Source organism: Elgaria multicarinata, chromosome 5, assembly GCF_023053635.1.
Source record: "Elgaria multicarinata webbii isolate HBS135686 ecotype San Diego chromosome 5, rElgMul1.1.pri, whole genome shotgun sequence".
Taxonomy (NCBI): domain Eukaryota; kingdom Metazoa; phylum Chordata; class Lepidosauria; order Squamata; family Anguidae; genus Elgaria; species Elgaria multicarinata.
Genome location: NC_086175.1, coordinates 32,212,301 through 32,226,462, shown reverse-complemented (window position 1 = coordinate 32,226,462; position 14,162 = coordinate 32,212,301). Strand labels below are relative to the sequence as shown.

General features: G+C 40.1%; 1 protein-coding gene across 1 annotated transcript in view; it reads left to right on the top strand.

Moving 5' to 3' along the window:
• Positions 1–2,137: 2,137 nt before the first annotated feature.
• The window catches only part of NDFIP2 (Nedd4 family interacting protein 2), a 35,721-nt gene continuing 23,696 nt past the window's right edge, over positions 2,138–14,162 (top strand). Inside the window, exon 1 of the mRNA XM_063126077.1 lies at positions 2,138–2,361. Within this exon, the coding sequence (XP_062982147.1) occupies positions 2,314–2,361 (48 nt within the window). The 5' untranslated portion in view covers positions 2,138–2,313. The remainder of the gene's footprint in view (positions 2,362–14,162) is intronic.

Sequence of the window (14,162 nt, the reverse complement as noted above, 5' to 3'; positions counted from 1 at the left end):
CTTACTTTATTCTAGCAGCCATATGTGACCTTAGGACATGACTATAAATCACATGTTAATTGACTAGGGTCCCATACAAGGCTCTACCATTGCATAAACATTTTGTCAAACTCCTAAAAGTGAAGCGTTTTGTGTCGAAATACACATATTATTCAGGACTCATATGTTTATATTTTGCAAAAAACTATAATAAAGATCTATGCAGGTTTGCAATGCCAACTGTTATTTTTAAAGCTGGTCTAGGCAGGCTCAGGGGAACCCTGAGGTTTGCAGAAAACAAATCCCAAACCCAAAATACTTTAGGGGAAAAAAACCCTATGGGATGGGACCCTAAAAGCAGTCCAATGAGGACTGAGCATGCTCAGCGGCCATGGAATATTGATTGACTCTTGGGGAGAGGAGATGGAAAACCAGGAGGAAAGGAGAATGGAAAATAGCAGAGGTCAGCAACCTTGTGCCTTCCAGATGCTTGGGACTGCAACTTCCACAATCGCTGACTATTTACAATGCTGGCTGGGGCTTATGGGAGTTGTAGTCCAAAACATCTGGCAGGTAGAGTATTCTGGAAGAGGATATTGACTAACTGAAACAGTGAACAGGAGTCCTCTACATGGAACATTTTGTTACAGCTGCCTGGTGAAGGCTGGTGACTCCAATTTCAGTGGGGCTGTAAATCCATTCTGGGTTTCAGTCTGAACCAGCCAGAACTCTAAAGGAACTATTAGCACTCTTCAAATACTTGAAAGGTTGTCACCAGGATCTATTCTCGATCATCCCAGAATGCAGGATATGTAATAATGGACTCAAGTTACAGGAAGCCAGATTTTGGCTGGACATCAGGAAAAACTTCCTGACTGTTAGAGCTGTACAACAATGGAACCAATTACTTAGGGAGGTCATGGGCTCTCCCACACTAGAGGCATTGAAGAGGCAGCTGGTCAGCCATCTGTCAGGGATGCTTTAAGGTGGATTCCTGCATTAAGCAGGGGTTGGACTCGATGGCCTTATAGGCCCCTTCCAACTCTACTATTCTATGATTCTATGACTATCCAAGGTCACACTTTGGATAACTCTTTTAGAGTTCTGGCTGGTTTGGACTGAAATCCAGAATGGATTTATAGCCCCACCAAATTCAGAGTCACCAGCCTCCACTGCAGCTGCCTCCTGTTAGATTCTTTATTCATTTGTGCTCTGCACAAATTCTATGACACACTTAACACTGACTGGGTTCACACAACACAGTAATCGACACCTAAGTTTGAGAATGGTTTGAGTATGGTTCACTGTTGAATCATGGCTTGTTCTGTTGTATGAACCCAAACCAATTTAATTCTTGTGGTGCAAATCAATGTTTCAAGTGCATCTACTGACCCAACTCCGGCCACGGGCTTGAGGTTCAAAGAGCCTACTTAGCAGCTTGTAAAATGGTTTAAATATTCCAGGAGATACTACCAAGTCCATGGGTTGCTCAAAGGCCGAGTCTATGCAGCCAAATCAGTAGAACAGACTGTATCACCATAGATGGAATATTTTGATCCCACCCTTCCATTAAGGACCTCAGGAGCACACATGTTTTATCCTCCCATCCCTTATTTTATCCTCACAATAACCCTGTGAAGTAGATTAGGCTGAGAGACACTGAATGGTCTCATTTGAATTCAGGTCTACCCAATTCTAGGCTCTAAGCCGGCCTTCCTCAGCGGGGTGACCTCGAAACGTTATGGACTACATCTCCCAGCATTCCTGAACATTGGCCATGTTGGCTGAGGCTGATGGAAGTTGAAGTTTAAAATCTTTGGAGGGCGCCAGGTTGGTAACGGGGAGTGGATTGGGCTAGAGAGAGCCTTTTACTCTGTTGGCCTTGTCTTTTTTTAAAAAAGCAAACGAACAAACCTGTCGTTTGTATCGCCCCGCCGGGGGAGGTTTTTTATTTTATTTTTACCACAGGAGTGTGAGAAGGACATTGTGTGTGGCGGTGGTGGTGCTGCTGCTGCGACACCGGCCGCCTCACAGCTCCGCCTCAGACTCTTCGCTCAGTGGCTTCTGCTCTCGTTTGCCCGCCTGCCTGAAGGAGGGTTCGGGCGACCGGAGAGGCGGGCAGGCGAGCGAGCGCCTGGGGCGGTCTCGAAGAAGGCCGCCGTGAAGGGGAGGAGCCGCCGAGGCTTCCTGGGCGAGCGAAGAAGAAAGGCGAGAAGGAAGGCGTGAGGAGAGAGAAAGAAGCACGGAAGCTGCCGCGGTTAAGACAGCGAGGAAGGCATCGAGCTGAGGGGCGGCAGCGAAGCTACCAGGCCGGAGTCGGCCGCTGACGCCGAGATGGAGCATCACCACCACCACCAGCAGCCTGCCAGCCGGTACCAAGTGGTGAGTGACTCTGTTCGCCCCGGTAGAGGCTGAGTCAGGGCGGCTGGGTCGCTGGCGGCGCGGGACTCGCCTCCGTCAACAGCCGAGGCCCTGGCTGGCTAGTGGACGGAGCAGTAGCGGGGGACGCCCTGGGCCTCAGTGCCGTGTGTGGCGGCGGGTCCCCCATAGCGACGACAGCGTCTAAAGGCCTCGGGCGCAAATGGAGAGCGCTGGGCATACGAAAGGCTTTATATAACAATAAACCGAGAAGAGAAGGAAGTGGTTGTTGGGCCCCTCGCGGCGGCAGCTCCTTCCGTCGAAACTCGGGGCTGCCGGTCATCCGGATTCTCCTAATGTAGACGCACTGAATCAGCTCCCTTCCTTATTTTCGTGCTTTCTGTCCTTTCTTTTCGCTTGTGTGTGGGGGTGGGGGTGGGGGAGTAGGTAATGAGGCTGCAATCTTACGCCCAACTTCCTCGGAGTAAACACCTCTGAACGAGGCCGGATATTCCCGAGTATGTAAACATGTATAGGATTGCACTGTAAGGCTGCGACCTCATGCATGTTTCTTCGGAGTCAGCCACAGTGGACACCATATAAACCAAGCATAAGGCTAGAGGTTGTAGGATTGCTGGCTGGTTAAATGCCGAATTTTCAACTGATATTTGCAGAACTCATCAATTAATGTAAATTCAATTATCACCAAAAGCTGCATATGGGTTCTTTTTCTTTCTTTCTTTCTTTCTTTCTTTTGGAGCTGATGGTGGCAGTGAGAGATTCAGTAAGCTGGAGATGGCTCTTTGTTAAGACAGGTCAGCTTGAATAGTTTCATTTCCTGTTACAGTATTGCACCAGGTAGCCTTAAATACAAAGAAGTGTATATTCATTTGAAGGTCAACTGATTAAAATTGCTTCCACCATTCCTAAAATTAAGCGTTAATATACTGATTGTCAATTAAAACTTGAACCCAGTGAATAGCCCTCAATTTTGGGTAGCGTCCCTGGGGTTTAATGGCTTGTCATTCCATTCCAAAGCATCCAAAGGCCTATATTGCTTGCTGTCACTGAAAATACCAAAGCTTCACAGTGTCTTTGTCTCCTCTTAAAAGACAAGAAAAAGAAATCCAGTAAGCCTAATGCAAGTTGGATTTCTATATTGGAAAACACATTTTGCAATGGGGATCAGTAGATAGAAGTAAAGGAAACATATGTATTTTTGGTATGATGTAGATGGTTGCTTAAGAAAAAGGCAAAAAGGGCATTTCTCCCAATAATTTCTTCTTGAGAATGGACTTCAGCAATAGATTCTTATCTTGCTTATCACAAAAGCTCTATGCTGATGACAAGAGTGCCCACTTTTTGTGCTCTCCCTGTACAGCTTGACCTTACATGTCTAATTACCCTATTCTTGGAATATTAAACCACTAGGATGAGAGGTCCATTTAATTAGTTTTCATAATATTTCTATGCAGACAGTGAGACTGCACAGAAATATTCTGAAGCTTACTGTCCTATAAAATGCTGTACTGAAATAAGGAATATATTTGTATATGATAAAGGAGCACATATTTTAGAATAAGGGGATATTCCATGTGATGCTGTCTTTCTTTTCATCACTTTTCATCATGTTTGTTGCAAGCCATTTTTAGAGCGTCCCAAAGCGATAGAACAAGATATGATTGTTTTTAAACAGAATTGACTTCTGGCAACAATTTGAAAATAATTATTTTAATTAAAAAATTATTCCTTTTGCATACATTTTTGTTGCCTGGGTGTATGATTGTATACAAAATGTATTTCAGGAAGGACTTCTTTAAGCTATGTGCACACTTACAATATATCTTAAAAGATGCTTAAAGTAGGGCCTGTGTTTACAGAAATAGATTTAGAACATAAGCATCTTATGAATGGAAAGAGTAAATCTAGATGCTTGTTGGGATGTTTCTTTTTATCCCCAATGAACCTCCTCTGTGAGCAGATAATAGCATTTGTTTGTGCTGGGAAACTGTAGGTGGTGATTTCCTGATTCAGCTGGAGGCAAGTGTAGTTACATCATAGGTGCCTGTAAGGATTGGTTGCTTACAGAGCTTAAGGAAATAATCTTATAGAACTTGCTTGATCCTTGCTTGCCTTATCAAGTGACTATGCTTTAGGCATTGAGTAATGCTTAAAGTTTACGCCTTCACCCTGATTTTTTATGCATGTTTATTTTTGTTTATGGTGGGTAGAAAGGAAGAAGATTGATATATTTATCTTTTCCTGAAAGAACTTTGACAGAATTTTGATTAGATAGTTCAGCATTAAAACAAAGAAGCTGGGGGTGGGTGGCATTGGCTTGTAATTGAAACTTTAGTTGGCAATAGAGAAAGAGGGTGTGACAATTTCCTCATGCCTCTGACTTTATGTGCCCTGTTTTCATTCCAAACACTTATCTTGGGGATATAGTTCAGTGCAGATAACCTGTTGGTGATTGTGCTGATGGGGTTTAAAATCATATGACTCATGCAGAAGAATGAAAAGGAATAAATTTACCTGCATGTTCTGGGAGGAAAAATAAAGTTGTAACTCAGGATGGATGTAAATGTACAAAGTTTGTGTGATCAGACTGCTGTGGATCTATACTTAACCCTTTGGCTATTGAGCAGTATAAAATGCAATAAATATACTCTCAGTTTGAAATTTGTGTGGCTGAGAATTTTGGGTTGTTAATGGGAATTTCTATAAGAATTCTGTACCTTTTGACTTGTATTGGATAAAAAGTGTACTATATGGGTATTATGATCTAATACTGTATTGTTTTGTACATTGCTTAGGCATTTCTTTTAATGCAAGCAATTCATAAATATTTCATAAATAACAAATAATAAATGAGTAGTTACCCCACTGATATTGTCAACAAGAGGCTCAGCCTTGGCTGCTATTTTGAGAGTCACCCCAGCACCTTGATTCCAAAATCTCCATGTTGTGGACTAATCTAGCACTTAGGCTTCCCGGACAAGAAAGCAAAGCCACAGTGTACATTAACACTTCATTAATATAGATCACAAGAGTGATTTTTGCTGTATGCATGGGATGTGAGTCCTCTGGAATTTGCATATGCCTTATGGGCTGTTTGCACATAATGGCAGCAAATAATGGGTTAATGACCTAATTGTAGGTTAATGGCGGGTTGTTTAACCCATGATTAACCTATAGTTTCTGGGTTCACATATCACATAGCAACTGCCAACCAGCCTGATCAGGGGTTGAATATTCAAAATAGCTGTGGAATGTGTCTGTCATGAGCCACAGCAAATCATGAATCAACCCACAATTTGCCACTCTTGCGTGTGAACCGGGTAGTACTTTCTGCCAAGTTCCTAAGGCAATAAAATAATCTGGATGCATCTTCTAATTGCTTTCTCTAGGTCTCTGATAAAGAAAGCCCCATGCAGGAAGCACTGGGAAACATGTCATATGAGGCCCAGTATTGGGCAAAAGGCGGGATACAAATAATAATAATAATAATAATAATAATAATAATAATAATAATAATAAGTACTTAGTTGCCCGTTCACCTAGGTTAGCACCCATCAAGGTTAGGGTCCTCCATCTAAATGTGTGCATGACCTTCTTTTACAGCACTTCTGTTCTCATCACCCATTGTTGAAAAACCAAAAACATCTCTTTATTAATTAAATCCCCTTTTCCTTTCTTTGATCCTTGGGGAAAACCACCTTCCAAACCTAGGTTTTTAAAACAAGTTAGCAGAGATTCTTTCCAGTTAATTTGTGTTTTCTTCCCTCAAGTCTGTCACAAAGTCAGAAGCAAATCTCCTGCGACGTGCTATTTTTGTATAAGGTGGGAGGGTTTGAGGAGAACCCAAGTTTCTGCTTAAATTTCATGCCATATGGGGCTCAAGGGGCTCTACAAGGCTCAGTCTATCTTTGGTCCCCCTTCACAGGTTGATACTTGTCATCTCAATAGGGTTTTATTTGAGAGCTGGGGTGCCTAGAGCATTCATAATTTGTAAGGAACGCACATACAAACTTGGGTCCCAAAGACAAACTCCTGGTTCACAATACGTCACTGAGATTATCTTGGTTCAGATGACACAATAGCCCACGAATGCAATACTTTTTTGGGGAGCCCTGTGATTCCTTGGGGATTCACAATGATAAGATGAAATGGTAGACAAGCTTCTCTGTAAGACAGAGCTAGGCCATGGTGATGCCCAGCTCGAGTGGCCAAGTGCCCAATATGGGGTGGTCCAATTTTCATGGTCTTTTTTCCTTTTTGTACCAGAATTGTTTTGGTCCCCCACTGTGTTTTACATTTATAAACCAAAAGTACATACACAGACTCTCAGGCAGAACTAATCTGAGATGAACATATGCAAGGGCTACATTGCTGTATCGCCTCTCTGTAAGAATCTCCACACTAGATGGTCCATCAGAAATTGGCCAGGATTCTATGGGTGGGCTATGAACCATTTATTTATTTATTTATTTATTACACTTCTATACCGCTCCCATAGCCAGGGCTCTCTGAGCGGTTTACAGAAATTCTAAAATTGAGGTAAAAACAAGTACACAAAATTTAAAACTCTAAAACACAGAACATACACACATAAAGCAATTAAAAACCGATTAAAAACTAAACATGTGGGTAATTAGGATGTGCCGCCGTATGCCTGGGCAAAGAGGCATCCACTCCTATCCCAAAGTTCTCCACAGAATCTCCTGCAACATACAATGTTTCTCACCAAAGAAATCAAAAAAGAAAAAAGAAGTCAGTATGGATTATATTCCTTGGACGTAGGTGATTTGGAAACCATGGCCATATTGCTCTTTCCATCTGTACTCCTTCACACATGCATCGCTTCCTCTCATTTATGACATGTGGCCAGATGGAGAGTCATAGGAAAAAAGGCATATAACATAACTCTTAAGAGTGCTACATATTGTTTTCCATAGTATCATCTGTGAAATGTAAATGTTACTGAAAGAGTTTGGCTAACTTATCCTGGCTTTCTTTATCCATTTCAGTTTTTAAATCTCACTTGAAAATGTTCCTTTTTTCAAAAGCTTATCAACCGTACCATGTTGATACCAGCCTATATTTTAATTTTAAGGTACCCCACCCCGGCTGCCTTTTTCCTTCCCTGTCCTGACTGTTACTGTGTTTTTAGAATGTAAGCCATATGGCAGGCTGTCTTGTTTTGTTTTATTCTGTACAGCACCATGAACATTGATGGCGCTATATAAATAAATATTAATAAATAATAATAACCTTGCAGAAGCATGCTGTCAAAAGGTCAGAATCTTTTGCTAATTTTTTTCCAGTCAATAAAAATTGTTCAGATTATTGGATTATTATGACTATTTATGTGGAATTTAAAAACAAAAAACATGATTAGCTCTTGTCAACCACATCATTCAGACATTGCTGATGATTTTGTCATCTGCTCTTTAAGGTTTTTGTATGGTTAGAAAAATCCCAAGGGCTGGTTATGTAGAAATTGGAAATATACTTCCTGCATAGGTCTGGTTTTTAAAAACGGATGCTGATGTAACTAAAGGGAGTGGAATTAACTATCAAAAAATTATGCAACTTAAAATTTTTTAAAGCAAGTTTCAACAAAGTATTTGTTTATTATAGAAAGAGCATTATAAAGAAAAAAAGTTGTTTGTTTATCAACTACATTTCTATACTGCCCATTAGCCAAACCTCTCTGGGTGGCATAAACAGAGCCATAAAATACAACAACATAGTAAAGCATAATATAAAAATATAGGTTTAAAACAATAAAACCAAGGCAAAAACCAAGGCAAAAGGCAGAAGCAGTGCAAAGATCTACCACTTTCCCCTGCCCCCAAATAAGTTTAGTTGCCCCTTTGGGGAAATGTTGCCACAGGTGACATCAGGCACTTGGAGAGGCCATGTTTATAGCCTATGTGAGCCACACTTCTGAGAAGTTGAATAGGATTCTTTCCACCTGTATCATTATAAATAAGAGATTGCAAATCAAACAGGAAACTGTGGGTGTTACTGTATTATTTCTATCCTTGTGTATTACATTGTTCCTTCTCAAGTAGCCTAGGAAATGATATGGATGAACTAATGTCCAATCCGGTGGCTGCACTGGAATGTTGGGAATCTGAGTTTTCTTTTTATATATGTGTGTTATTTCACCTAGGGGGCAGCTGGACGATATGTCTGCCTCCACAGGGTGTTCTCCGTTGCCCCTGAGCCGAGCCTGTCTGTATTTATAAATTACAAACTCAGGTAAATAGGCTTAGAGCTTCCCCTTTAGTGTGGAAACCTATTGCTAATTCAGAATAAAAGAAATGTAGAAACTACTGGGATTGAGTTATTTCTATAATATATATACTGTAGTTTCTCATTTTTAAAAATCCCAAAGTATCACAAACTATAAAAACAAGCATGATTATAAAAGCATGGCAATATTAAGAGAAGTTAATGCTGGGCAAAGCCAGAGTAAACAAGTCAGTTTTTAATTATAGCAGAAAGCACATGATTGTTGGTATCTGTCATATCATAGAGGGGAGGTTCTCAAGAGTGGGCACTGCCAGATGGGACTCAGCAGGATATGGTTTGAACAATAAGCTCTCCCCTGAAGATTGTAGTGGTCTAACAGGTCTATATAGAGTAAGAATATCTTTCAGGTAACCTGATCCTAAGTTGTTTGTGTGTCTTAATATGGAGGAAGATCTATAAACAGGGTGCCTGTATCGGGCACCCTCTTTTGGGTTGCTGTATATCAAACCCCAGACAAATGTGTCTCCATCGAAAGCGCATCCCCATTAGGTCGTAATATCTGGACAGGTACATAAGGGAGAAGGCACTCCCTTCAGTATCCACAAATATTGGAGCGCCCTCCTGTCTGCTAACAGCGTATTCCAATCCACCCTCCCAGCACATTTCAGATCACCCCTCATTTCCCCTCTCTATAAAATAGTCAGTACCCATGAACTCCTGTACAAAAAGGGATCAAAGACGATAAAGTAAGCAATTTCAACCAGGGTGGATTTGATTTCAATCAATTTGATTTAAGTCACTACTCAGAAAGACTCAATTTAATCATGTGACTCCCCCCCCCCAAAGTGCACTCTTCCTTGCTATATTTTACACAACTCAGAGTTACCAAAGACTCAGTCTTGCTAGTATAATCTTAATACAACCAGATGAAGGTTTCATTTTTAGAATAGCAACTTTTCAGATTAGTTTTAATTATATCAAAAAATACTGATTTGGTTATACTATTAGAAATACATCATAGATAGATTATTATGAAATTATTGTGAGGTGAACTATTTCCAGATTAATAGGTTAATCATTCATATTTGGACAACTTTTCTGCTGTACTTTGTTGGAAGGAGAAAAATAATCTTATAGAAATCTCTGGAAGAGCATGACATTGTAAATGGATTAATGGAATTCATTTACCAAAAAATATAAACAGCCTCATGCTACATAATTAAGAACTAATCCTTATTTCATGATGAATAACCTTTGGACTGTAATGTATCTTAAATAGAGAACTATCTTTAGATAGATTTTTCCTCAAAAAGCATTTTATTAAAAAAAAAATCTAATTTAAATTTTAAAAAATCCATTTAATATTTTTTTTAAAAAATAAAAATCATTGATTTTTATCCACCCTGATTTCAACAGTGGGAAAGATCCACCATGTCTCTAGGCACCCAGTCCTAACAATAATCATCCATCCTCTCCTTCCCTCACACATACTATCATTTACTTGGTATAGACTAGCCACAGATGGCAGCCAGACTCCTACCTTAATCTGATGACCTATTCCCTCCTACCTTGCTGGAGTGCCAACGTGGGAAGGGCCAGTCGCTAGTGTAAAAGATGTCACACCCAGTAGTCTGGATCTATCTAGACTCTCCAGGATAACACTCTCAATTTCTCTAATCTTATAATGACCACACTTTTTCCATTCTTGATGTTGTCAGTGATAAGTAGTAATATACAAATAGTGGCAAAGGGTGTTTGTGCTGATATTTTGTTGTTGGCACTGCTGCAGGGAGTGGATCTGTGGCAGCCTGATTTAGATCTGTGCTGTGGCACCAGAGCGTAGGATGCAAGTGCAGGGTTTCTAGTACCCAAAGGGGCACTTTACTTTGAGGCAGGGGTCTTGCCCTGTCATGTGCAGGGACAGGAGCAGCCATTAGTACTATTATTCCATAATAATCCTTAATATGTTGCATAATTATTGTGCAAGGTTTTTTCTGCAAGGAGGGGGTAGATAAGACAATGATGTTTGCAAAATGTAGAAACAATTGGTCCTTAGAAATACCGGTGTGGTTGGTTGGTGGTGTTTTCCCATGACAAGTACAACAGAGCTTTACTCCCCCCACCCCCACCCCTCGCAAATAGGAGGTCTCTGACTGCCCTACAATAGCTACTGTAGAGAATTGGATTGGCCTTCTTATTACCACAAGAATATACTGACAATAATTCAGGCATTCTAATGAGCTCTGGTTAAAGGTGCAGGGTTTGTGATTCTGTTGTTTAGAACAGTTATTTCTGCCATCAGGGACAGTTTTTGGGCCAAGCTGGAGCCACTGATATCTATCTGTCTATCTGCAGAAAGTGTCCTCCCACTGCAGGCCGAATGATATCAGGGGGTTTGGCCCTGGCCCTGACATCACCCCTTTTTTCTTTTTTCTTCATGCTGGAAGGAGGCAGGGATGTGGGGCAGCTTGGGCATTAAGACTTGCCCGCACTGGAGAGAGCAGCTGCCTTCCATGCACATGGGTGAGTTTCAGTGTTCCTCTTCAATGCTGGGGATGCATGGCAGCCTGGCATTGGGACTTACCTGTGCTTGGGAGAGTGGCTGCTCTTCCCCAACTCCCAGGCTGCCTTGCATCCCCACATCAGATTGGAGATAACAGTGGGGATGGAAGGTGTGGAGACTTGCCCAAATGTGAGGAGAACAACTGCTCTCTCCAGTGCTGGCAAGTCCCAAAGCCCAAACCACCCTACCTCCCTGCTGGTATCTCCGATCGGCAATAACAGTGGGAGTTCTGTTGCTGGTGCAAGATTTGGTACCTAAGCCCTGATCCCTGGAGGAACTCCAAGAGACTGTGCGGGATGGATTAGGGTACTCTTGCAGGCCAGATTAGAAGGTTCTCTACCCCTGAGGTAGAAGGTACTGCTCTGTTGACTAAGCAAGTCAACAAAGCCAGTCTTTTAGTATTTATACATGGCTTATTCAATCCAGCGGCCTAAAACTTTCTGTCCATCACAACAACTAATGTTGCATATACCTATCCCATTCTGTGCCTGATGAGAGCGCACTGTGCTGGACTATTTATTAGTCTCAATCCCAGTCTTGGATTATGTAGATACTGGGTCAAACCCCAAATCCTCTGACAAGCAAAGCAGCTGGTTAATGTAAAGCTTCCCCTTACTTGCTTCTGCTTGCTACTATTTTTATAACATTTAGTGCCTCTTTTAACTAGTAGTATTACTAAGCATTAAACAGAAGAAATTGAGGTCAGTAGAGAGTAATATTGTTGTTCTGTTGGCATATTAATATACTGGGTTGCTGAACAATTTTGGGCAGTTACTTCCTGATTTTAACCACATGATGTTAAAAATTCCAGTTCCAGTCTGTTGGACTGTAACATTTCCAGTTCCAGTCTGTTGGACTGTAACATTTTGAAATAATCGTGACTCAGCCACTTCTTCTATTTTTATTTTTTGTGCTTGATTGATTTTTTTAAAAAGCAAACATTGTATGTGGCTTATGCCACAATAAATTTACTAGTTATAAATAAATTTTATAACACCTTTTAAGGATCTCTTAAGGTGCTGCTTATTCTTAAATACGACAGCAATCTTCCTTGTAGACTTCAACTTGCCTCGGCATAAGACTATTATCAGACACGTGTTAAAATACCATGTACTTTTTTTAATGGTGTGACCCTGAGTGATGTCCTGATTTTTGTGACTGGGGAGTCACACTGGGAACTGTCTAAAGGTATTTGACAACCCTGATGAATTTTGTGTGTTTGTTTGCTAGTATTTTGGTAAATTTATCTAACAAATGTGTAACAGTCTGGAAAATTATTGCAAAAAATAAAAGTAGTTTGGGGTTGGTTCTTTTCCCAGAGAAAGCCCCTCGCTCCGTGGTTACATTTTTTTTAAAAAAAATAGAGACCCGTGATAAATGACAGTAAGGACAGTTCATTCATTACCCACTACTAGGCTGGTTCTTCCAGGACATTGTTCAATTTGGTGAAGTTTAATGATGTGGGGTTGCCAGAAAATTTTGAACTGGAATTTTTTCCTATGCCAATTAGGCTATTTGCAATGGATTTTTTTTCTGATGCCCCAGACTGAAAGTGATAGAATTTAGCATGTTTATTTATTTCATAAATAAATTTATTTATTAGCATGTTTATTTATTTCATGTGTTTCAGTGAAATATATTTATTCTCTCACATACTTATTTATTTATTATTATATTATTATTATTATTTACTTGCTAATTATAATCACCTGAAAGTATTAATTGCAATTCTAAAACTACCAAGCTTGCCTAATATTGTATTTGCGATTGGCACGCATACGTTGTTAGTAATGTACTTACCAAATGGAAACATTTCTGCCTTACATCACAGGTGAATTTTTTTCCCTCGCTGTAATGAGAGCTACAATACTGTGCACACTTGCTTGTGTGTAAGCCTCATTGATGAGACATATTTCTTTGCATAGGATATCAAGCAATGAACCTGTTCAGTATAGCCAAATAGTACTTGAGGGAATCTTCATAAATGTGCAGATGTACTTCAGGAAAACCATGGCTTTGAAACAGCAAGTTTCTATAAGACTGAAAATGTGTTGGGACCGAGAGTATGTAGCTTAGAAACAAGGTGGACTTCCAGACCAGAGGGAATGATGATGATGATGATGGTGGTGGTGGTGGTGGCCTGGATCTTCTATGTCCTGCCCTTCTTTCCTTTCTTGTTCCCACCTGCCATGATCCTTATCACTTCATGTGGGTTTTCTGGAAAATTTTGAATCAGAAAATGTTCTGCTTCCCAAAATTGATGGAGATCTTATTTAGAAGGTTTATTTAACTTATTTTTTAGTTTCATTTACTAAATATATATCATATTCATTTTATATGCTGCATAAACATCTGAAAGATGTTTCCAGTAACACAAAGTAGTTGAAATGAAATATCTGAGTAGGGAGAAAATAAATAAAATATAGCCCATCTAGTATGTTGTCATAATCAAAGCTTTACTCGGAAACAACTTTTATTGGAATACTAGTGCATATTTTAAGACTTGACCAGTATACACTTTCCTTATATTATTTTGATTTTAGCAGCACAATCCTATGCATGTTTACTCAGAAGTAAATCCCATGGCACTCACAGGGTTTACTCTTCCATAATTAGGATGACAGCCTAAGGCTACGGGGAGTGGGTAATGAAGACAGTGAAAACTGTTAAGATATTAACTTTAGCATGTCTGAAGAGTTGTGCTCCTAACTATATATTTTTCTTAGGGATAGTTAACCAGAACAAAGTTTGTCTTTATGTTTGACTAGTACTTAGATACAAGTACTAGATAAATATAAAGACAAACTTTTCTGGTTAACTATCCCCAGTTTGACTAATGTTACTAATGAATGCAAAATAGCCATGAAGGTGCTTGCTAGGAATAATCACCTAAATTAATTTCAACTTTCAAAGTGCGCTATTTGATTTTTGTATCAGTTCATTATGTTACTAATTCATGTTATGAAGTGGCACATTTTTAGCAATAGATCATTTTCTG